General features: G+C 39.4%; 1 protein-coding gene across 10 annotated transcripts in view; it reads left to right on the forward strand.

Annotated features, from left to right (window-relative positions):
- The window catches only part of LOC138937418 (tyrosine-protein phosphatase 99A), a 255,436-nt gene that overhangs the window by 212,567 nt on the left and 17,175 nt on the right, over positions 1 to 25,694 (forward strand). For 7 of the 10 annotated variants that reach the window (XM_070303704.1, XM_070303703.1, XM_070303700.1 and 4 more), the window contains 3 exons: positions 11,702 to 11,883; positions 19,771 to 19,958; positions 20,073 to 20,187. In XM_070303704.1, the coding sequence (XP_070159805.1) occupies positions 11,702 to 11,883; positions 19,771 to 19,958; positions 20,073 to 20,187 (485 nt within the window). Of the gene's footprint in view, positions 1 to 11,701; positions 11,884 to 19,770; positions 19,959 to 20,072; positions 20,188 to 21,330; positions 22,725 to 23,187; positions 23,367 to 25,694 lie in introns of those variants that run through there. The other 3 variants (XM_070303710.1, XM_070303709.1, XM_070303711.1) reach the window with 3 other exon arrangements.

The following is a 25,694-nucleotide window of genomic DNA, read 5'->3' on the forward strand; positions in this document are numbered from 1 at the left end:
TTCCAATTGTACACATTTCGTACCAAGTTCGAATTCGGGAAAATGATTGCAAGGGTATCGATCTTTTTGTATATTAATTAGTTTCAGATCTCGAATAATTCAATAATTATTTGTTTTACGTTGATTATTTTCTACCACGAGATTGAAATTTTTTCCGCCAAAGTTCTCTCAAAATATCATGTTAATTGCAACTCTGTCAAAAGGAGTAGGATCCAGTTGTAGAGCGTTATCGCGTTGTTTAAGAGCTAATTTATTCCATTCCATTCGAACACGTAAATATAATTTTCGTCCGCGCGCGCAAAGGGGCATAATCCAGTAGTTATAATTTAATGGAAAACAATGAAAACGGCCCGACAATGGGCGAGGATGGTAGCGCATTTACGATTGTACGATAACGCCAGGCAATAACGGTCGAGAAGAGAATCTCGCGCGCGCGCGTGCATGTCCGAGCGATTTTTTTTCATCCATGCGAAACCTTTCGACGCTATGATATTTTCGCTGCTATAACAATATCATAGGACATCCCGACGTTATTAAGAATCGCGGGCTTCGTTTACCGCCGTGACAAAAAATACGGTAAAAGTAGCGGCGCTATAAAAAGTTTTCGGGATCGAAAAACTTTTATTTGTTTTCCACCCATCCGCTCCCTATACCCCTTCCCCCCCCCCCACCCCCGCCCTCTTCGTCCCGCTTTGCTTTTTCTTTCTCTCCTCTTCACCTTCGGTCGCCGATGGCCGGCGCTATTACAGGGGGAAATATCTCTCTTTTGTGGTGGATCACTATGTTCCCAGTTCTCGTTTACCAGGATATCATATCCTGCCGTTGGAAATTGAGAATCGGTCTCTGCTTTTAACGCCGAACGACTTTCATCTCGCAAAACACCTCCATTTCTGCGTTGACTAAAGAAGATCGGCGCGCGCCTTCAAAAATATTCTCTATTTTTCCTTTCTTCTTTATCGCGCGCCAAGTTTTACGCGCGTCCACCTTATTTCAATTTATTCCGCTGCCGCGACTAGCGCATATAACGTTACGGTGTCACGCGTAATAAACCACGAGACTTGAATAATAACTAAACGCGGAGAGTCGTCGAGTCAACGCGAGTCACGCGAATAGAGAGGAAGACAAATGATCGAGCTGTAACGAATTGCTCAGTTTTCTCCCTGACGCTTAGCAAGGAAGCTCTACTTATTAGAAATTTATATTTCGATCAAAATTGAAATACAACGCCACAGAAATTAATTTTACGATTTTCACTCGGATTAATAATGGAGCTGTGCGGTTAGCTATTTATTTTTTATTAACCAAATTTGCTGTTTTTTTTTTGTTTTTAATTTATATTTGAATCACAAATCTTTGTTTTTTACAAATAAATTGCAACGCTATGTATATACATAGTGCCCGAAATTCGATGCGATCGGGAAAGGATCGATGGTGCGGATCTCGATTCGGTAACATCGCGAGGCAATTTCCTCTTCGAATATCTCGCGATAAAAGCGAGGCATCCGTGCCGAAGATCATTTCAGTTTCCTGGGGAGAAGCCTTAGGCCACAAGGACTCTTAATATATATCCTCGAGAGTTCTTTCGACGAATCACAAAAGAGACGTTTGGCATCAAATCGGATGCGTTTCAGTGGAATGGCACGTGAGAAACAGAAAGGATACGCGTTTGTGGTCATAAGCGGTAAAAGGGAAAAAGTTCGCGTATAGTCAGACGAGAGCGATGAAATATAGAATCAATGAAATACGTGAAGTGCCAAGCACTTTATTTTGACACGAAACGCAAGATTGAAAGTACGTAACCAAATTTAATTAATATAATAAAAATTTGACTATTAAAATTGTATTTATAACTTGCAAAAAAAAAAAAAAAAAAAAAAGAGTATCAATTTCGGAAACGACGCTTTTAGAATGAGAAAATATTTCGATTCAGAAAGATTCTGATTGAGACATCTGCAGTTTTTTTTAGTTACATTTAGATTTTTTTTTCTTTTTTTTTTGAGTTTTTGGAAAAAATTGCAAGGAATTTATCAATTGCATTAAAATATTCTGAGAATGGACTGTCAATTTTAATAGAATACTTTATTCAAGTTCTATCTACAAGGCATTCTATTTCAACCGACATAATCGCATCATGATTTCTACGGTCGTACTGCGCGCCAACGATCGATTCGTCGCTGTTATCGTAAAAAGAGTACGACGGTAGTCCGTCAAATCCCCGGGATAACGCGTTACGAGGATGCTCGGTCGGCCATATAAATTATGTTTGTAATGCGCGATGGATGCGCGCTTGGTGTGTGCCATGCACGCCGTTAATATGTACGCAAGTACGTACGTATGCACGAACTCTCTCTGTCTCTCTGCCTCTATCTCTCGCATGCAACGAGAACCGATGCGGACAGCGAAGCGGACGTTTCTCGCGGAACGGAGTTTCTCTCTCGACCATACGTTATTAGAGCAGTTGCGAAACGGGGGATCCCTGATAGTGCAGTACATCGTAGTCTAGAGAGAGACAGAGAGAGAGAGAGAGTGAGATCGTATGTATGGACCGGTTACGAACACGATGCTACTGGCCTAGGCTAGATTTGATACGACGGCATTGTATGCACTTCCGGCGATGCACGCGCGCGCGGATAACGACGCGTTATGGCGCGTTATAATAGCGAACAGTGTAACGAGCCGCGCTTGTAATCGCGGATAAACTTAAGCGATACGCATCGACGGCAGCATAGCCTTGCGCCCGTTGACGGAGGAAACGTGCGCTCGCGAAAGAGACCTCAGTCATTTCGGTGAGATTCGCTATTCCGTTTCTTGAATTTTACTCGACTCTTGCGAGTTCCTCTCTTCTTTCGCTAATAACTACTTAATGCGGAATCACAGACTCCGGGTTAAAACTACAATCTCCATGTCTATAAGAGAAGCAGTTTAGACGATGGACTCTTACATTTAAAAGTTTCGCTTCGCGATAGTAGTCTAACACACTTTTTTAAAAACTCGAGAAAGTTGATCTAAGTAATTTGAGTATTCGCACCGAGGTAATTTGATTTTTTGTTCGTATTTTTTTTTTTTTTTTTACAAAAAGAAATGTGAGGGAGGGAGGAAGAAGGGAACGAGTTTCTAAATTTTTTATTATTAAAGTCTTAAATTTTAAATTCAAAGGAATAGTGTAGTAAAATCAATAGGGAGACATTAGTATCGCATGTAATTTTTTATTACGCGAATAGCTAAGGATTAAATATCAAGAAATTGATATTATTTCAGTACTCTCGTAAACACATTGACTGGAAAATGAGATAATATGTTGCTGAGAACATTCTGCAAACATTTATACATCTCGATGTGATAAAAGATAATAAGATCAAAGATCGATATTTCATTCGGTCGATAGGGAAAGATATCGCTGCTTAGTAAATAGTAAGATATTATTAAAACTATTTAAGGCGAGACATATATACGCGACAGCAAAACGAGAAACGACTGTCAAAACGCTAGCGATGGCGATTGCAATCACCATTGTCGATCATGGGACTATGGACAAGCTGCCGAAACAAAAGCTACCGAAAAACAAACCGTTGCGCGCAATATCGACGTAGGTTTCAATCATCCCGATCCGTGCGGTTCGCGCTCGCGCTCTTTTCCAGAAAAATTTTGTGCCGATCGAACGCGCTCATTCGTGGCACCGAGGGCGACGCGAAGGAAAATGTTTGTTTACGCGGCTGCGGAGACAAGCGGTTGTGCGCGAGAAAGAGAAAAAAAGAGTGAAAATAATCTGTTACAAGAGAAAGATAGATAGATACACGTTAGAGTGCATCGCCGAAACGAAATCAATAGCGTATCGTTGGAAAGCTCGAAATTTTCCGCCTCTTTCCTTCCACCGCTCTCTCCTTCTCCCCCCCCCCCCCTCTCTCTCTCTCTCTCTCTCTCTCTCTCTCTCTCTCTCTCTCTCTCTCTCTCTTCTCCGTTGTTCTTCGTCGTTTTCTGTACATTACGGGTATACCTTGGCTTGTAACGCGCGGGTGAAGTAAAACGCGAGGAGCGCTACGGGAAGATGAACCGGACCGTAAAACTTTGGATCACCCGTTCGTAAAAGCATCGGTACGCGGAGAATCTACTCTAAAGCCAATTCTGCTATAAACGAAACGGGATCAGCTTTGTCCCTAAATGCGGTCGTTAACGTTTGTCTCGCGAGATATTTTAGAATTCGCAAAAAAAAAAAAAAAAAAAAAAAAAACGTGTCTTTTGTCTTTCCTTTTGTCCTTTTTCTCGTGCTTCTCAAGTTTTCGATACGATGTTTTATCGCGCCGTTACATGACGCTTGATTTGTCACGTTTTCAAGCGGAGCAGCCGCTATGAAATATTTTATCGCGTAGTTTCCTTATTCGCGTTGACGCGGGCGCGTGCGGTTCTGCTTCGGAGGATGTGTGTATATACTATGTATGGGTCTCCCTCTCTCTCTCTCTCTCTCCTCTTCTCCCCCTCTTCCCGCGAAATGATTTATCGCGCCGAGGGCAAATAAATTTTAGCAGCTTACAAGAGTTCACGTCTAGTTAATATGTCGCACAAATGGTGAAATTTATTGTTCATAAAATACGTCAATCACATCGACGCGATTTCATTCGCGCGATCGTCGACCACGTTCGCGCGGAGCATGGCGTACAATAATCTCGTCGTCGAACGATCGATCGGCCGAGATCGATAAATGCATCGAAGGCAAACTCGTGAATATGTCAAAATATATATATATATATATATATATATATATATATATATAAATGCGTTGATTTATGTGATGCATCTCGCGTTCGAGCGCAGCCGATGGCTTACATTATTTTTAATCCGAGATTGATCGCGTCGTTGTCATTTTCGACACGACTCGTTGACGTTGAAGCCAATGAACGCAGGAAGCTCGCGTCGTCGACAACGAGCGCGCTCCGTCTGTCGTGTATGTCGTAATGTTACAACGTATATAAAGTCCGTAGAATATAAATGCATATTTGTTCCGGAAACTCTCGATATATGTAACGCAGAATGACGCACTGGTGGCCTAAATAAATAAACGTTAGCCGCTCTGCCACCGATAAATGTCGGTAAATGCACGCGGTAAGTTTCTTTCGATTCTTTCGACGTATTCTCTTCCTGCGGTCTGGTTTTCTCTCCCGAGATACATATATACATTTCTCTTGTCCATAAAATCGCATTTGCGAGCTGCATAAGATACATCAGTTCCGATAGAGCGTCGGTGTTTGAGAATGATCTTCAGAGATTTCAGATAATATAATAGATCTATGCAATGTTCCGCGAAATAATACTCTGTCGAACTTGGAAATGCGCGTTATATCGAGAATTATTATTGACATTTCGGCGATGGGACTCGAGCCGGAAGTAACAACCGGCTGATATGTGTGTGTACTGATAATTGGCGCAAATTTGCTATTCCGTATAAGCATAAACAATCGCGATGTTCGCCGCAAACGGAGAGAGAAAGAGAGAGAGAGAGAGAGAGAGAGAGAGAGAGAGAGAGAGAGGCAATCACGGTATCTGTCTTCATGCGTTTTCCACGTACGTGTAGAGGTCCACACAAATCTCCGTAAACAACTGTCGCGATTACCGTAATAATCGGGGGGCTGGCGCAAGCGTTTCGTATTTTCCGAGTTTAACCGTAACAATAAAACCATTGTATCTCTCCGACTGGATGACTAAAATTGCTAGATCGTCTTTACAGACATGAAATTTACATATTTCCGAGAAAGAGACAGAGCTATTCGCACAGTCGCGATCAACATTTAACAACGCGTATAAAGAAGCTCGTAAAGTAAACAGGGCAAACCGCTCGTGAAATAAATAGCGCGACCCGCGACGACGAATTTTTTTTACGCGCAACAAGTCTGCACCTCTCTTAGCATAATCTCTTCTGTGCGCGAAACGTTTCGTTTTATTTATATCTACGATAACATTAAAAGATTACCTAATTTCTCGAACGTAACGCCAATGTTATACCGTCGACAAAGTAAAAATAGTGATTTAATCGTATGCGATCGACGACGTTTCGTACATTCATGGTGAATTAATATGAAATTATTCATCGCAGGAGTACGATGTTTTCTACGCAATTTATTCCGTATGCATCGCCGCGAGCATGCGTACCCATACACGATATGCGAAATGTACGCGTTCGTGGAAATATGTATTGCGTGTATCGCGAAGAAAACTGGGCCGTTCCGATCGCATTTCGTTACAACCGGGGTATATGTATATGGCGATAAATTACACATCGCTCTCTTTCAAGCGATGCGCGATGAATGGAGTCTAGTGAAATTCGAAAATTGCGAGAATTCCCTTCAAAAATAAAAATAAAAAAAAAGCTAAATCCGATTTGTTAACGTTTTATTTTTATCGTCCGAGTCGTGGTCGTCGAAATTGTATATCGATGCGTCTAAATTCGTGACGTAAATCAGACGGAAAAACGGAAGAGACGTAATGTGAAGATAATACGTCATTAGCGAATCGCTGTTTCCTCTAGGATTCATCCGTTTAATCGGACCGGGAATATTGCGCTTTTCTTGCTGAGCTTCGCACTTTCTGCTTAACTGAGTATACAATCGAAGAGATATTTATCTGGCATAATTGCTCTATCTCCCTTCTTTGTTGTTTTTGAAGGGAAATCTAAAATCGATCCTTATTACGGAAGAGAATAAAGTCATATAATTTTTTATAATAATGACTGTTTTTTAACGGTAAAAATAAAATCAAAGCCATAAAAAGTTACACGATTTTAATTTACGCGTGATAAATGACTCATTATACTGTCAATTAAAAATCTACAGTCTCTCAAAATCTATCAAAATCTATCATCGTTACAAATGATGTAATTGGTGATATTCGCATTTAAGACGGATTTAGAACGCCAGAAAGCAACACTAACATAGTTAATCGCTAATATATCGGATAGTATTCGCGCGCAGCATGGCGTGTAAATGTAATTTGGTTGTCGAATTTACCAGAATGCGTTAATGCATGTTTGATACTTGATATACACGGCGCGTTTCTCTTTGTACGAAGAAATCGTATACATTGCGTTCGAATCGATTTGTGTTGGACTTGCCATCAGTTATTTTTCACGCAGCGGGAAAATTGATGTCGCGTGGCAGCGTGCGATGACAGCTGCGCGATGGCGGTTACCGCAGATTTACCGTAACGCGATCGCCATTATTGTTGTAATTGAAGCGCGTCACACATCCATCTTATATTTGTCAATCTATTTTATATATATATATAAAATATACTTTATTACGACGGGCGGCGAGACGCGTCTCTCATACAACCGATCGTAATCGAATCTATAAAGTACGTGACATACGTGACACAATACCGGGCAGGAAAATGTTATTCCAAACCCGTTGCGCGCAAGGTTTCCTATATTCTCTCGGCGACAGGTGGATCACGGAGTAGTATCTCCGACAATCTGGACACAGACGGACGGGAGAATGGTTTAGGAATTGATTTATCGAGACGATATATCAATTCTTTTAGCGTATTACGAAGCGCCTTCCTTCTTCATCTCGTCGAAATGCGAGAAATCAATTATTATGGAGTACGCGCCGCGGCATTCTAAGATGCTTCCATTTTTCCGGCGTTGCTTTCACAAAGTTCCTCCTCTTTTCCTTCTCTCTTTCCCTTTTTTTTTTTTTATACACCGAACTTTAGCGAAACTTTATTATCAACTTTTGTTATCAAAGTTTCCAACTCATCTCGCAACTGGCGATGCAATAAATCTTAAAAAGATAATAAACAGTAATTTCTCGAAAACGAGTGGCACCTTTTCTTTCTCTCTTCCTCTCTCTTTTTCTCTGGAAATTCTTAAGCGAGAAGGAAGAAGAGTCCCGAACGCGTATTTTTTTTTCATCGAGCTTAAATATTTGCGGAGCGTGAGTCGAATTCGTCGAATAATCCGTTCGAAAGATTGCCAAAAATTTGATGTTCGCCAAACATTGGATGCGGTTGAGCTCTGTTCTTTCGACAGTCCGATATTATGCGCGAAACGCGCGGCAAAATACACGCAATCGTTCGGTCAGGATTCGCGAGTGTCGAGGATTTATCGGGATTGTACTGGCACACCCACAATAGACCGGAATTATGAAAGACCCGGGCATGAAAGTTTTGATAGGCTCTTTCTTCTCACGTCGGAGATGGATTTAGGTTTTCTAAAACTAAAGTTTTTCATTGTTCCATCTCAATCCTCACGAGCCCTTCTTTATATCAGTCCGACAATGGACTCTATCCACTCTGTTCTCTGTCCTCTGTTATTGTATGCATCTTTTTCGTATTAATATGCCAACTCGTGGAATATAAAGTTCACGCGCATGAAAATAACAATAGGAAAAATATCTGCGAATAGTGTCCTATTTTCACAGAATATTATTCCCTTAATAGATAGATACTTTTGGTTTTTTTTTTTTTTCTCGACAAAATGTTACGATATATTTTTAGTAATCGGTAAATTTGAATAAATAATAAAAAATACGATTCTTTCGGTACAATCTAAATCTCTCAAAATATGAATCATATATGTATATAAGTAGAAAACTGCGATAACCTGCCTTCCTCGAGATTTCTGCTGAGGAAAAATCGTCTGTAAAAAGGAATAATGGATGGTCAAAAGAGCCCTTCGTGCAAAACTTATATAATAAAAAGTGAGATATCCTGTATACGGGCACATAGAATCGATAATTTATACGAATTACATTTACGGATTTTGAACTTTTACGGAATAATTTATGCGTTATATTTTATGAAGTAGGAGTTTCGAGAAATTGAAAAGTTGGCGCATTGGGATTTGCGAAGCGTATCTTCATTTGCGTAACAGAAGTACGATCGTGAAAAAGTCAAGAGAAATCGGCGTCGCGGAATTATTTTTCATTCGCAAACGAGCGAATAATTAATTGCCTCGAGTTTCTTGAGATACGTTTCTTTTTGCGAGAGGAAACAGCCCGTGCGCGCTTCTTTCGCTCTTACGCTCTACGCGATAGAGAAAAATCAAGACGAAGGAACTGAAACGATCAATTATCTCTGACGAGCCCTAATAGGAAAATTGTTTCTCTTTACGATAGAAAATTTAATACGCCGCGTTTCGTGTATCTGCGCTATGTTTGCTTAGATCGTGGCTTTACTAATATGAATAAAATACTTCTCGCGAGAGCTCTCTCGGGCGTCTTAATCTACATCTTCTCAAAGAAATGCAAAAATCTCAATCAATGTCTTATTTCTAACCAATGGCGTATTTTTTTGTGCAATCGAAATTTGTATGCGTCGAAAATTGAAACGAACTTGTGTCGCGATAACACACGAATGCGCTAATTGGATACAAGTCGTCGATTGCTTTTCCGCATCGAGTTTTCAAGCGCAAAAATAGCGCAAATAAAAAACGAGCACGACAGGTCATTTTTGTATTTAATTGCTGGATCATTCCCTCATCTCGCAGCGGCAAATTGGCGATGGGGGTTTGTCGGTGTTAAATTGATTGTGTCCTGTAGAGGGATGTTGAACATAACGTAATGCCGGCAGGGAATATACGCGAATGTACGTGTATCGATACGAGGATAACGAGAAAGAGCGCGCGCGTGTGTGTATATAACATTATTCTTTATTCTTCACCTCCATTGTAATTCGCTGGTTCACGTCATATATGTGTTCCCTCGCACGCTGTATATTTAACGCTAAATGTAGAACTGCCATTATTATGTTGGTGCCGAACGCGGATCTACGCGATCTAGACAAATAGAACTTGGGGAATCGTAACGCTAAAGTGCATACTTAACGCTAAAGTGCCCATTGAAAATGTAACACTCTATATCTCTCCCGCGGCTAAAGAAAACTAAAGGAGGTCATCTATCTGTTGTAGCTGTGAAATTGAGAGTTTTATTCTTATACGGTACGAAAGATATATATTTGATAAACCGCGCGAATATAGAAATGATATTTTATCGCTGTTGGAAGATTGATGAAAAATAAAGATTCGGTAAACTACTTTGAAAATTAACGTCATAGTGCAGCGAGAAATAATCTCAATTCGCTGTACGTGACAGATATATTATGTTCGTGAGTGTATGTGCACGCGTATACGAGAGTGTACGCGCAATAACGGTGGAATGAATCGATCCACGCGAATGCAAACTGTGGCAATTATTCGAACCGCAGCTGCGCGGAAACTTTCCCGTAATAGATCGCGCAACAATTAATAATCTGTATTAATTACTGCAAAATGCAGATATGCAATTCGAAGACGATAAAATCATCCCTCTCTCCCATCGTACACGCTGCGTCTTCGACCGCTAATTAGTCTCCGAGAATTACTTCGACATATATTCTGCAGAAATTGTAATTATTTCATGTATAGATTCCTAAAGTGACTTCGAAAATCACCTATTCTACATCTAGATTTATTCGAGTTATTTTCATAATTTCAGATATAATATTCGGACCTTTATTTATTTATTTATTTATTTATTTATTTATTTAAATATAAGAACTTTGTGGAAAGATTTTGAGATTGAAGAAAAGAGTATAATATCCTATATTATCGGACAATTTTTATCACGTGGAACGCATTGTCGATCGACGTGAAAATTTTAGTATTTCCCGCATTTGTTACCGAATTATGATAAACAAAGATCGAATCTTGTAGACGAGTAGCGGGATAACCCATCTCAATTAATCCGTCGCGAGTTTCCCTCGCTGCTCATCTCTCTCGATGTTCTTCATCGATGCTTTGGACATTGAATGGCACTCGAGACGTTCGAGCGAGTGCCACGAGACGCACGTATTAGGTAACTATCGATAGACCAATGGAATATCGTCGCCGAGCGACATCCTCTTCTTTTTCATATGTAAATTTTGAAAGAGATTCTGAAAAGTCTTTATCACGCTTAAATTTTAAACTCGTTTTCGTTCGATAATTTTAGAAAATTTAAAGTGAAATTTATTTGATATTTATATTATTATAAATATATGTGTATTATTCACACAATATATTTGATTTGTCGAATGAAAATTCCGGAAAAATTCAAATCTTATTTATTTTATACGCAATCATTGTTAGACGATTTGTAAAATATTAATTATTTTAATTAATTATGTTAAATTTTAATAATTTATATAGCTATAAAACAGTCTGTAAAAATAGATTTAAACACGTCGATTTTTTTTCATCGTCATTTTTACCAATAGATTCATCTACATTCCATGCTTTAGCATTTATCGTAGTACAAAATTACGTATTAAGCTATGTTAATGCGAGAATTACGCATTTGCAATTTGAATATGTTTCATAGAGCAGAAGTTCTACCGTGTCATATAGAATATTCTAATCCTTCAGCATTATTCTCCGAAATATTTTCTTAAGACAGTTCTGGAGTTTCGTTTAACTCGACGAAAGAAGAGAAACAAGTATAGACATACATAATCATATTCAGCTTCTCGAAATTATACAAACTTTGAATGAGATAGTAAAAAGAGGAAAAATTAAATTGAGCATATTCTCTAAATAATAACATCAGATGGATTATTTTGCATTCGAGATAAAGATATTTTTCTACAATTATCCGTATTATTAACGTTCGTGTAACGAGACGGTATTTGTGCGCATGACTCACGACGACAAATGAGTGAATTGCAAGCGTCATAAACGCACTGTATTTGTCGTTTTCAGGATCGACGAAAATGGTCCGTGGAACGCGACGAAGGAGATCATAACGCCGCACAACGATACGTTCTACACCGTCGAGAACTTGAGGCCATTCACGGTATACAGCTTCCGAGTGGCGGCGATAAACGCTCTAGGACGCAGCAAGCCCAGTCAAGCGTCCTACTATATGGTGACCCTTCGTGAAAGTAAGTTTCTACGATTCTAATTTTCTTTTTCTCTTTCTCTTCCTATCTAGTAGCCTTTTTTATTTTTTTTACATAGTCGACCGATAGCGAGCGTTATTCTAAATGTGATATATATATATCCCGGTGAAATGTTACAAAATTCTTTCTCAGAAAGAAATCAGAAATAAAAGAGTAACAGATATAATGTTACAGTTTTTAAAAGAATTGTTTACAAATAATGCATTTCATATACATATATATGTATGTATGTATATAAATTTGATATAATTAATTATATCCCAGAGGGTCTTTATTAAAACAAAATGTTAAGTGTATCTGATAGTATATACATTGCGATTTCGATAAACAGTTTAAATATATTTATACAATTTATATTAATTAATTTTTGTTCTAAATATTTATATAAATTGTTACACATATTTTCAAAATATTAATTTAACATGTAACACATAATAATATATAAATGATACGCATACATGTATTATATTATACATTAATTGTGCTACAAATAATATAAATAATATAATATATATGTGCGCTAATACGCTTGTGAGGATTATTAGAATTATAATTGATAAGACGAATCGAAAACTTGAAGTAACTCTAATGGGTTTTTCATTTCAATATTATCAATTCGTTAGGAACATTTACAAAAGAATATCGATATTATATACATCCTAATTCTCTAAGTGAATCATCGTTTATCGAAACGCTCTTCTCGCGTAGTAAAGTTCTCCGATAGAGATCAATATATGCTTTAGGATATCCTCTCGTCGCGTACATCTGCGCTTCAAGCCGATTCAATCGTTCAAATTACATCTCTCGTGGGTTATCAAAACGAAGTTTGTCGACCACGACGACATACCCGAGAGGCGTCATGCTAAATTAAATGGTTGACACCCTGCGGTCGTTAGCGCGCCCGGGAGAGCACAAAGCGTTTGACGGCGACGAGGCGCGGAAGAAAGCGACGAGCGAAACTCCGGAACGGAAGAGGAGGAAAGTCCACGAGTATAGAAAAAAAATGAGACGAGGGGAAGGGTGAGAGTGGCGTTAAGAGCGCGGCACGGCCAGTTCTTGGCATCCGGGGAAACGCGAAGAACCGTCCAGGGCGACTAACTAAAGAGGCGCTAATTGCAGTCGACAGCCGGGAGTGCGCAAGCAGGCTTGAGTCGAGCCTATTCTTTCTCTTTTGTCTCTTAATTTGCTTTCCACCTACTCTACTCTCTCTCTCTCTCTCTCTCTCTCTCTCTCTCTCTCTCTCTCTTTCTCTTTCGCTCTTTCGTTCTTTACATTTCCGCGTTCCTTCTTTCGTCGGACGACGACGACGACGCTATCCCCGTTATAAAATAGGTTGAGCGCGCGCCTTGTGCGCAAGACAAGCCCTGTAAATTCCGTTGAGCTCGCCCGCGCGACACTGTATAACGTATAGCCATATATATACGTACCACGAACGACAAAGTTCGCGCGCGGAGCCATCTCCTCTCCGTGCCCTCCACCCTTTTCGACCTGAATTCCCATGCGTCCTGATCGCAAGCCCAATTACCGCGTTATTCGCGCACGTGTGCGCGAAGGACCGAGACTCGCAGTCCGACTGGAATTAGATATACCTCGTGGAATGTAACCATCGTAAATGGAATCCGGATTCGTCCTCTTCTTTTTAACGGATGCGTAAACGATTGCATTCGAATTTGTCGCAGCTTTCTGTTCATTTTTTTTTTCCCCCTTGACATTTTCGCATGACGCATTTCAATTCTCGCATTGATTCGTTCCGTCAAGTATTCACGAAACGATGTGGGGAAAACATAGGAAACTGTTGCTAGTTAAAATAATCGTGTGACGTTTTCGAAATAATTGATATTTTGTACTTAATGATTTCATAATTCACATGTAAGAGAAATAATGCTCTCCTAATGATGTTATAATTTATTGTTATATATGTCCAAGATTAATCAATCCAGTCAATTATTAAGAGATTTATTAAGATGACATATATATTTTTTCATGCATTATATGTATATCTTTTAATATATTTATTTTATATATTAATTTATGTTTTGTAGCGAAAATACGTTACAATTAACCACAATTAATATAGTATCAGTGTCCTGCTAATTAAGTTTTAAATTAAATATATTGGTTATCGGAATATCTCGGATTTATTCCTGAATTACAATTTTCAAAACATTCTACTGTCATATATGTACATTCCCGTATGGCAATTATCTTGATTAATATTATTTAAATATATCGGCCGAGATGTCTTCTCTCCCGTAAAAATCACCATATCGGTTCCGGTTTTTTTTTTTTTTTTTTTTTAATAGATTAAAGAAATTTTTTTCATATACTCGCTTTATTATCTTCGAAATTGTCCGGGTCAAAAATTGGAGTATAATACCACATTGAATGTTATTTCGAGAATTAGCTGAGCGTATCCGAAACCAACGTGATTAAATGCACATGTAGGCGCGATAGCTACAGATCGATTTTATCGTGTGAGATAGAAATAATTATACGAGACGTACCCGCATTACCGAATCGGATTTCGCATATCATCGTCATGCGAACGCGCGCGCGCGCGTGTTTAAATAATTAATTTAAACATCGCCGAACGATGTCACCGGCCAATGTGTCATCGATCGGAAGAAAAATTCGGCAACAATTTTATTCGTCGGTCGGCGAGAATCCTGGCGCGATTACGTTCACTTTTTTTTTTTTCGTAATTTCCCGTCGCAATATCGGGTGATCCGATCAGCTGTACGTCCCGAATTAGATTTCATAGTTTTGCGATAAAATCGAGATAACAAGGGTTTTTTTTTCTTTTTCTTTTTCTTTTACAAGATTCTCTCCGACATACGGACGTTTTCTCACGGTAGTTTGGATTCCGTAACTATCCCGAGAATCGGTTCTTGCGTATTACCTTTTTTTTTTTATTAATATATTTATATATAGGAGATATAATATTGCTGAACTCTTTCTCTCTCTCTCTTTACGTAAAGTTTTAGCGCGGTTGGGTTAAGTAACGCGATACACAAGATGAAATTTTACGTATTAAAAAGAGACGTTTCTTTCCACGATAGGATATATAGAGCGCGATCGAAAAACGATACATTCGTCGTGCAACGCATGCTGCTGATCCAGAATGCGCGCGGATGAAATGCAGTCGCGAATATATTTGCGTTGCCGATGCAGCCGAATATCGTATGTACTCGAAATCGACGCAGCGGTGCGGCACATTCGCGAAGAAAAGGGGAGTAGATGCGCAACATTCGAACGTTGTACTACTATTCCATACGTCACTTGCGATTTTTCAAGAAAGAATTGAGAAAGAATATATATATATATATACACACACAGGAAAGAGAGCGTGAATTATTTTCCGAATAGAGGAATAAATTCTGCATTTTTTACTCCCGCGCGCTTATCTCTCGCGGCAGACAGATATCCATTTTTAATTATGCGACTGACGCATTATCGATTTCAACAGTGGGAAAAACACTGTCGAAGCGCTCTTTGGAAAAAAAAATGATATCTTTTCCGGTCGGTCGATGCGGCGCGCGTGATTCGTTTCGATTCGGGAGCGCATACGAATACGAACGGAATGTGGCAGTCGATATATATCCGCATCGACGTCAACGATCGTACGAGCGGGGCGAGTAATGCGTCAATATTGACAGAACGCGCAGACAGGGGTTACGTTGCGCGCGTTTCGCAGGTCGCACACGGTCGGCGGGTTCCTCGTTCGACGAACGACGGACGGACGGATGGATCGGATACATCGGATGCATCGGGGAACTCGTCGCGTATTGGTTTATGCCACCGGATTCTAATTCGTGATTCTAATTCGTGGGTATCGGTACGATAGGCCTACTAGTATAGGTAGGTCGGTGGTAGCGCTCCGGTGTGGCAACGGCACGGAAATTCACTATAGCTCAAATGAAAGCTCTTCCCCTCCCTCTCCCCCTCTCTCTCTCTCTCTTTCTCTTCCCCCGTGCACCCCGTGGATCAATAGGACACGGACCGACGAAACTTCTCCACTACCACTTTACTCCTGCGGCCGGGTCTCCAATATATACGTATAGTCTCCACACACACACACACACACATAATATATTATATATATATACGCATACATATACAATACCCTGCACACATTCACAGACACACATATGTATATACATGCCCATTTTCAGTTGGCCCCCGCTCTCACCTCTCGCAATAAATATACAGCGCAACCGAGCTACCAATTAGCCATCGGGACACCCGTCGGCATTGCGTCGTCCCGGTTAAGTTCATTCGCGCCGAGTCGAACCGAAAATTGCAGGAACTCAGCCAGGAGACTGCTGCACTTTTTTCCCCGTACACTCTCGATGAAAAAGAGCCGCGTCTCTCTGAGAGAATTCGCGGGGGTAAGTCCGTAATCGCGGTTAAACGCGAGACCGAACTTCCGAAATTGATGATCGTTTTAAAAATTATGATGACTTATATATTTTTGTATTTTAAAATTATATCTTCGTTTCCTTCTCTAATAATGTAAAAATGGTAAAAATTTGTTTTTATATATCCGCTTTGTCGTTTTCTTCTCTTTTTTTCTTGTCATGTTAAAAATTTTTTATAAGATTCCTAGATATTTTCGATCAGCTTGAAATGAATAATCGTGCGTGAAAAATAATCCGATTCTTCTCTCGCGTGGTTATGAATAAGGCTAATTATTTTCTGAATTTCTAATTTTGTAAGAATTCGATATCAAACAACGTTACATCGTGGCTGATATCGATTACATTCGCTTGAGAAGATTACTCATTGACCACGCTGTGTTAATTCGGTATATCGGGCAAGTTGAGTAGATTAACAACCGCTTGTAATAACAACGATAAATGAGGAACTCAAGGTTTAATCGTCGATTGGTTCAGCCGAGGAATTTGTTCATCGATTAGATACGCATCCCGCACACTCGGTATAATTAATTTCTAGGATAAATTGAAAGAAAGAGAGAGAGAGAGAAAAGTCTTTCTCTTCCGTACGAAAATTCGAATGAAAGAACTAGAGTGAATAGAGAGAAATAGAGAGAGAGAGAGAGAAAAAAAGGTGACTCCTATTGTTGCCACCGCAACATCCAGCAATAAGTCAGAATTCCCGGGTAAGTTCATTCGCGAGAGTCGTCTCGAGAATCGAGAAGGAGTGGTAGCTTCTGCCTGCTGTGTGAACTATTTTCGATTCCGACGGGGTTGATAAAGTAGTGAAGGGACTCGGCGGATGCAATAAAGGCGCCTTTCCGCGAGTCACGTTTCGACGTAGCGATGGAAGCCGAGGAATCTCTATAGTACAGTGTGACCGAAGTAATTTATTTTCCGTCTTGATATTACATAACGACGATACTTTGTCCCGTCTTGGTTAAATGATGAATCATTTAAGGGCCTCGATTTAGTCGTGAATCTTGATTATACTCGAAAAAAAAGTGTGTTCAATTTTTATACTTATATATATATATCATATATATTTTATAGACATCGAACGAATAGATGCGAAACAGCTGTTTTATGTCAAAATTTGAAAAACTGTGTATCGTTTTCACATTATAATAATTAAAATTTAATTAGAGCTATACTTTATGTAAGGCATCGATTTCGATCGGGATGACGTAATTTCGCATGCTAAACTACATGTCATGTGTTTACGTACTTACGACCCTGTTATATGTATACGATGTATTGGTTTCAAGAACAATATTAGCAATATGTTTACGCGAACGGTTTGTCACGATTAAGCGTTTGAGCGTTTACGGCAAAATTGGTACTTCGATAATATATCACGGAGGTATAAAACTGGCGTTATATATATCGTCATAAACGCGCCGACGAGGTAATAATAAGTTAACGCAGATTTAGCGCCAGTAAAAAGTGCAGCTCGTATTTATCGTGGCGCTGGATTGTTCGACGAAAGTAGAGAACGGAGACCGAGTTAAAAGACTTATATATCATTTATTCTGCTAATACTCGGATTCGACTTATCACTTTGTGACAAATTATGAATCTTTTCTAGTAATACTATTATATATATTATTATGTTACACAACTTTATCAACGTTGATATTTGCCAAGTATCAATTATTATTTCTTCTCTCTATTTTAACAGAGAATTATAGAATTAATTATAAAAATATAATACACGTCTTTTGTTTGAATCATAAATCATCAATTGCCTTTTTTCTTTAATTCCAAACATAAATGTCATTCGTTTCGACGATTAACAATTAAACATTAATAAATTAAATGATTAAAAATTAATTGTAATAAAATCAAACGCGTCACTACGAAGCTCTTTACTTTTTCGTCGACCTCACGCAATTAACACCTGGTGATCGTACAATTAACGCTTTCGTCGACATTATAATACGACGGATGGATGGGAACGGTCGGGCTAACTGACACACAACTCGCATTAAATGTCCCGGTATTATTTCTGCGACAATTTCTCACTCTCGGCCCGAGTCAGCTGACGTGCCGACGCGATATCGCGGCCGCGACAGCGCGCGACGAGAGAGCGGGCGTTTCAGAACTGACGTGGGGATGCTAATTATTTCGAACGTGCTTCTGTGACGGGGGAACAACGAGGTCACCCTGGGCTGCCCTTTGCGCGCGATAAGGCAACCCCAAAACAAATTACGCGAGCTTGAAAATTATTACACGATCATTTTTTAGCGACCTCCACGTGCACCACCACCGCGACGATAAACCCATGCAATTTGAATGGCCGTTCTGCTTCTCTAAAATGTATGTGTGTGCATGAAGGAAATTTGAGTACAGTTCGTATAATTTTCATGTACGGAAAATATCCGATCGTTCCTCGTCGAGATTCATGTTTCTCACAATAATGTGGAAAAATATTACTCGCCGCGTATCGATTGCGATATTGATACGCGCATTTAGATGTGCTTTACGCGAACGTGAATTAAAAATGGCCGACTTTGAAAACAATTCCATAGGGATCAATAAACGCAATGCGTTCGCGTCGATAAACGTGATCGCGTGCATATGTAAAGATATGTTGTTAACATAGATTGGATAATTTCGATGAAAATATATATTTTCCATATTCGGAACTAAAATGCATTTACCAGTGCGCGTTCGCGAGAATACAATAACACGTATATCCGTGAAATTTTATATGATACTGTTCTATATATATACTGCACATGTGCATATATATATATATATATATATATATATATATATATATATATATATTTATGCGTAAACTTGAAATTTCCGAGAGAAGAACCCGCCCGTTTGAAAATTTATTTTCATGATTGTCGGTTAAATGTTACCTTTTAATTTTTCTCTGCGTCCGCGTTCGCGGGTTACGTACTTATACACATATATATTTGATGATTCTACGCAATATCACAACTATCGATTTCCGACCGTATCCCTCGTGCGTTCCGCACCAACTTTAAATATTATTTTTACGGTATGTCATACCGCCGCACGTTATTCTTTAGAATCGGTTTTTTTCATAAACTGATGGATTTCTGTAGTATGTGTGTGTATAAATATATATATATAGTTTGTTTAAACATCTCGAGGAGAGAATCGCGATTTTAACCGGGATTTTCTGAAACGATAACAATCTCCCCCCCCCCCCCCCCCTCATAGAATATGGTATACGACGTAAACGAGATATATTTGGATAAACCGTTCGCTAAACACTATTGCAAAAGTTTCTATACGCGCGTAACGATATTTATAAATATGAATACGATATTTTTGTGAGCGCGCAATGTGCTTTTTCAGGATTAACTTTTTTTTTTATAATTTATTTTTAGGATTGTGTATTTTTTTTAAATTCAAGATTGGAAAAATTTACACGATATATTTGCGTTATTTACAGTACCGGAAGGAAAACCGACCATCACGGCGGCCCATAATATCTCAGCGACGTCTATTTATCTGGCATGGAAACCGCCGAGTCGTGATACCATACACGGCGAGTTCCTTGGATATCGCATCGGATACCGACGACGCGAGAAAGCGGATGAAGAAATGAAAAACATTTATATTCGCGATCCTGCCGTCGACGTAAGTCGCCATGTGATTTTTTTATTCTTTGTTAATCAAAATGCGCAATCGATCAATCAATTGTTAAAGTAAAGAAAAAAATTGTGCAAATTTTTTTTTGTTCTTGTATTCCAGAATCACAGTATTCACAACCTGGATACCTTCACACAGTATCTAGTTTCGCTGCAAGTTTTCAATCCTGAGGGTCATGGACCGGCTTCGACCGTAACGGTGATGACCGACGAAGGCGGTAAGTGCGAGAGAGAAAAAAATTATTTTATACTTTTCGTTTGGTGCGATATTAAAAAATAAAACTGAGAGTAAAATTGATATATTTTCGAGTACACAATAACAGATAAGAAAGTATTGCATGTATCCAAGTACGGTAAAACAGAATACCGTATCGTTCGTGATAAGATATTCGTGGAATACTAACTTAACTGCCGCTGCCAGACAAGATTTCTACGTTGAAACGAAGGCAAATATTTCGTTGTACACAAAATCGATTGTATCAAAATTAAGTGTAACAATTATTAAATAAGGATTTGCATTCTGCTCAAAGTTGGATCGTTAATTCTCCTAAAAGTTGGATCGCTATTCTTATTATCGTGTTGTGATAATTTTAATCCAATTACGAGTATATATTTATGGAAATATTTAATATATTTGTTATTAAAATAGTATATAGTAAAGCTTTCGAAAAATTTTTGAAGGGATAAGAGATTATAAATTCTTTAAATAATATCTATAAAGTTTAATTCTTTAATAATATCTTCTTTATTGCTAACGCATTTAAAACACGTTATGATAATGTATACGAATCTGTGCCGTTGATGATTCATCATTATCGTCATTATATTCTGAATCATTACGGTTCTGCGCATTTACCGCCAACGACTTTCTAGCTGCACTGCCGCCGCACTCTTGTATCTTGTATAGAAACTCATTGTCGGAGTGCTTCGTTCTAAAGGACAGTATAGTGTTCTCATAGCCGTATCTAGAAAATCTTGATACCCCGTATCGTTATGAATATTTAATCCTTGAAGATTTACAATCGTGGCAATATTCCTCAATATTCAATATATGAAAAATCAGTATCAGAAACTGTATATTCTGTAAATTTCTAAGAATTCTATGAGTCTGTATTCCTAATTTTCTTGAAAAAAAAAAAAGAGTTAGAGAGAAAGAGAAGGGGGAAGGAAGAAAGGAAAGCAAAAAATAAATAGAGTCAAGAGAAAGGATACTATTCGTGTAAGAGAGACGAAAGAGCGGTCACAGAAAGAACGGGAAGAAGAGGGGCTCGTGACAGTAGTCGTGGCGACCGAGTGACAGAGGAAGCCGCCGACTATAGAGAACTGAAGAGAGAGAGAGAGAGGGGGGGGAGAGAAAGAGAAAGACAAAGGGAGAGGGAACAGGCGAAAAGGAGAAAGAGGAAGAGAGAAAGCGGCAGCAGCTGCTAGCGGCGTTTCGGTCGGTGCCGCGCCTGGTCGACGATCGATTTTCCCCGATTTTTCAGCACGCGAGAGAGCCGAGAGAGAGAAGCAGCTCGTCCGCTCGAGTCGGCCGCGGCGAGCACGCTGCATCGCGCGCGTCAGCCGGTCCTCGTCGCCGTCGTCGTCGCCGTCGTCGTCGTCGTCGTCGTCGTTACCATCGTTGCCGTCGTTTCCGTCGCCACAATAGCCATCCGGAAGAAGACGACGACACGCGCGCGTTTGCGTCAAGCGAGCACGTGTATCTTGGTTCTTCGACCGCGCGTCAAGTTGTCAAGAGCACGCGGACCGCGTGGGTAAAAACGGAGCGGCGAGCGCGAGAGCGAGAGAGCGTTGGTTCGCGTGTGCCCGCGTGTCGTGGTTCGACATCATCTGCTCGTGTGTGTGCCAAGTCCACGGAGCGGATTTTTTGTACGCGCTTACCGGATGTACGGAGGGATCCCGCAACGATGTACGAACACGGGTCGAAGCTGCCGCGGCTTGAACGAGCGTGAAACCGCGCACGCTCGCTCGCTCGCTCGCTCGCACATACCCGAAGTGCGTGAGTACAAGCGAGTGAGTGAGTGCGAGCGGGCGGTGCAGTGCGAGTGCGCGCGTGTAGTCGTCCGCATGCACGCGTCCGCATCCGCGGACTGCGCGCAGTGACAGTACGTGTTCCCGGTGTGAGTGTGCTCTGTGCAGAATAATCGCCTCGTGCGGGCGGGTGTTTCCCATCGATTGCGGTTAGTGTGTTTGCATCGCGGAATTGCCGAATACGAGAAGGGATCGCGATCGAGCGATCTTATCCGGATGATCAACTTGCAAAAGAGATACATATACATATAGAAAGAAAGAGTGAGAGAGAGAGAGGTCTCGCCGAGATGGCGGCGATTCCGACGACGCCTCCTCCGGGTCGCTGGTGACGCCTAGTTCGAGGAATAGAGATATATCATAGGCAAAAGATCCTTTGTTCGGGTCGCTTCTCGGTCTCGATGCTCCGAAATTTGATTTCGGAGCGATGGATAGTGACGACGGGCTCGAGGGGTCGATATGACGCGAGATTTGCACGTCGAGCAGTGCCAAAATGACGCTATAGTGGCGCATCCGAAATATCCTTAATATTCTCCGACGGGTCTACATCGCGCATAGTTTTTTTACGGGCTTATTTCGATAATTCCATAGTTCGTTTCATTTCGAGTGCTTAAAAAACAAATGCGAAAAGTCCATGTGACACCATGTGATATCTAATATGTTTTGACGAAAAATCTCTACAAAGCTCTCTGTATCCTCGTATAACGTTTCGATGAGTGTTTAAGAGGTAAATAGAAGAAAGAGAGAAACTAATTGATTGACGTTATCATGAAATGTGGCAAGTGACTCGTATTTATGGCAAAGAAAAATAATGCTTGCCAAGTTCTCACTCGCTTTTCTCTCTCTCTCTCGACTTTGCTTTTCATAACGCGAATCATCATCATCGTAAACACGTTTCGCAATTGATTTCGATCGTCTAGAAGATACTGATTAATTTCGATGACGATAAGTATATGAAAAATAATAAATAGCGGTTACTCTTTAATTTTTTTTATATTTGATACAAAAGAAAAAATTTCTAACGCATCATTTTCGTTACAATGAATATTAATGAATTACGACGACAAACAAAAATGACATTTAATTCATATTCTTCTTATATTCGATAGAAGGAAAAATAGCAATCAATATAGTACTACGATGAGTCACTTGGATTAATAAGGTGCATTTATAAATTTCAATGTCACATTTTTCAATATTTTTCTCGTACTCCGATTATATTTGACAAGAAGGTATGAGCGGAAAATAATCCATCAAGGTGCCATTATTACGAGAATAATTTTCCGAGATTACTAAAATCAGTGAAAATTAATAAAATCTATTCTAGATAAAACAAGTGCCATTGAATAACAAAACTATTACTGCAATGGTGAGATTTTAATCACAGATATAAATAAATCGATAAACTTCCATCGGGCCGGCGGAGTGTCGTTGAATAATAAAAAAAGCGGTGTCTCCTTTATTTCCGCTTTTATTTCGACACGAGAAGAGATAGCAATCCCGTCGTTGCGGCGACGCGACGTTGAAGGACTCGTCATCGTATGCGAGTTCGATCGGTGAAACTCGGTGCATCCGCCGCGCGACCGCGTGGAAAGGAGGGGACGGAGAGAAGCGAGGACGGATCGTCGTCGTTTAAGGTCGACGACGGTGGCAAAGCACGCTTCGGTGCTTCTCTCGAGCAAAAATCTCACGATTGAGGTCGATTCAGTCCGCGCTGCTGTTACTCGGACCGTTCCAATTTCGACGAGCGAAATGCTTGGCGTTTCCTCATGAATGGTCCTCGCCAGTTTATCGGTGCATTCGCGAGCGATCACGCATCTTTCGATCAGTCTCTCTCTCTCTCTCTCTCTCTCTCTATATATATATATATATATATATATATATATATATATATATATATATATATATATATATATCGGCAATCGAAGATCGCTCTTTCTTCCGAAGTTTACGTTAACTTTTTTTTTTTTTTTTTTTTGTAATGTAATATTAGACAAAGACGAGATATGATTACGCTATAAAATGTTTTTTGCTCGTTGATGTTGTTGACGGACGATCGTTCTTCCCAAAGGAGTATTTTTTGATAATAAATTGTTGAGAAATGTTCTCGTTTCGCGCCAACACAAAAATGAGTCTCGCGAAATGGGGCGCGGTCTCGTTAATCTCGTTTGAACGATTGTACTCAGGACTCCATCTCATTGTGAAATAAAAACTCGAGCCAGCGTGGGATTGACGTGGGAATCCTCATTGTTGGAGATTATTTTATAAATTTCAAACACGATAATTTCAATCGCGAATGTAATGAATCTTATATTTTAATTAGCACTTTTAAGGATAATGCCGAATATGTATATTTCATGATTTCTATCATATATATAAAGAAAACCTTAGCGAAACATTATTATTATTATTATTCCTTTCTAAACTAATTCTGCACGTGGTCCTTCAATGTGATCATGTGCGCGATATAAATAAAAATTCATATCGCCGCGAAATATAACGCGTATAGCATCGAAGTTTTAGCAGTTATTTATCTATCCTGTACCAATTAGGTAGTAAATGAAATATGAAATTGGAACGATTCTCAACTCTCTCTCTTTTTCTGTTTCTCTTTCTCCCCATTGTGTTAAGGAAGCGCCATTGTTATTGGCCGTCCTGTAATTTGCTTCTTTATCCGCTTAACCCGGCGTTCGAGCTAACTCAGTTTCTCCTGCTACTGACGTTTAATTGTTCGCGTTGCATTGGGAAAATTCACTCTAGCGTCGTTTTCGAAAATACGGTCTTCCGTGCTTTTTTCGTCGATTGAAACTTCAAGTAATATACGGAGCATTGGAAAAATACATGTGCAAACCTTGACAATCTTTTTGTCGAGGATTTGCAAATTATAAAATATTGATTTATAATACACGTAAAATACGCGTAATTTTGGAGAGATTTCTTTTTTAAATTGTAAGCGAAATTGAAAATGAATAATCTATTACAAACTAATTTCTAAATGAATAGGCGAATAGGCAACTTTCTATTATTCATTCAATTTTAAATAGATCTTCTTTAGGTAAAAGTTTGTTTCGTGTAAGCTTTACAGTATATGTATGAAAGAAATGAATGAAAAAAAAAAAAATGATGCATAATTTGACCAAAAAAATAATGGAAATCAAAAAATTCTATTTCAGCGCAATTTAGCAATATATAATTGTTATCATTTGATTTGAGAGATGTACAGCAGATATTTCTATTATTTGTGTATTTCCATTTTTATCTCTGCATCTTTATTTTAAATGATAGATCGAATGATAGGGCACGACATATCGATATTGATGTGGCATCGTGTATTGTCATTGTTTACTATGCTACAGCACTATATTCCCCTAGTCTGTCCACTAAAAATGTAGGGGAGATCAATCCAGAGGGTCTGAATAAAATCCACTGCTGTTCTGCTCTCGTGACACGATCGTGTGCGATTCGTCGATGACGAATATTCGGGAACGCGGTCGTGAGAGGGTTCGCGCGATAACGACGCCGATAATATTTCAGTTATTGTTTAACAATCTTCTTTCTCAAGAATTATTAAAGCGATTCGAGTAATCCATTGCGATATTAGTTCGGAAATAAAATGATACGTCACATATTTTGTTACGAATTAAATGAACGCTTCCGCGATTTTGATACGAGCTTTTCCAAGTCAGGTAAACGATTG

Source organism: Polyergus mexicanus, unplaced genomic scaffold, assembly GCF_030449975.1.
Source record: "Polyergus mexicanus isolate NDT 795.1 unplaced genomic scaffold, iyPolMexi1.0 SCAF_10, whole genome shotgun sequence".
Lineage (NCBI taxonomy): Eukaryota > Metazoa > Arthropoda > Insecta > Hymenoptera > Formicidae > Polyergus > Polyergus mexicanus.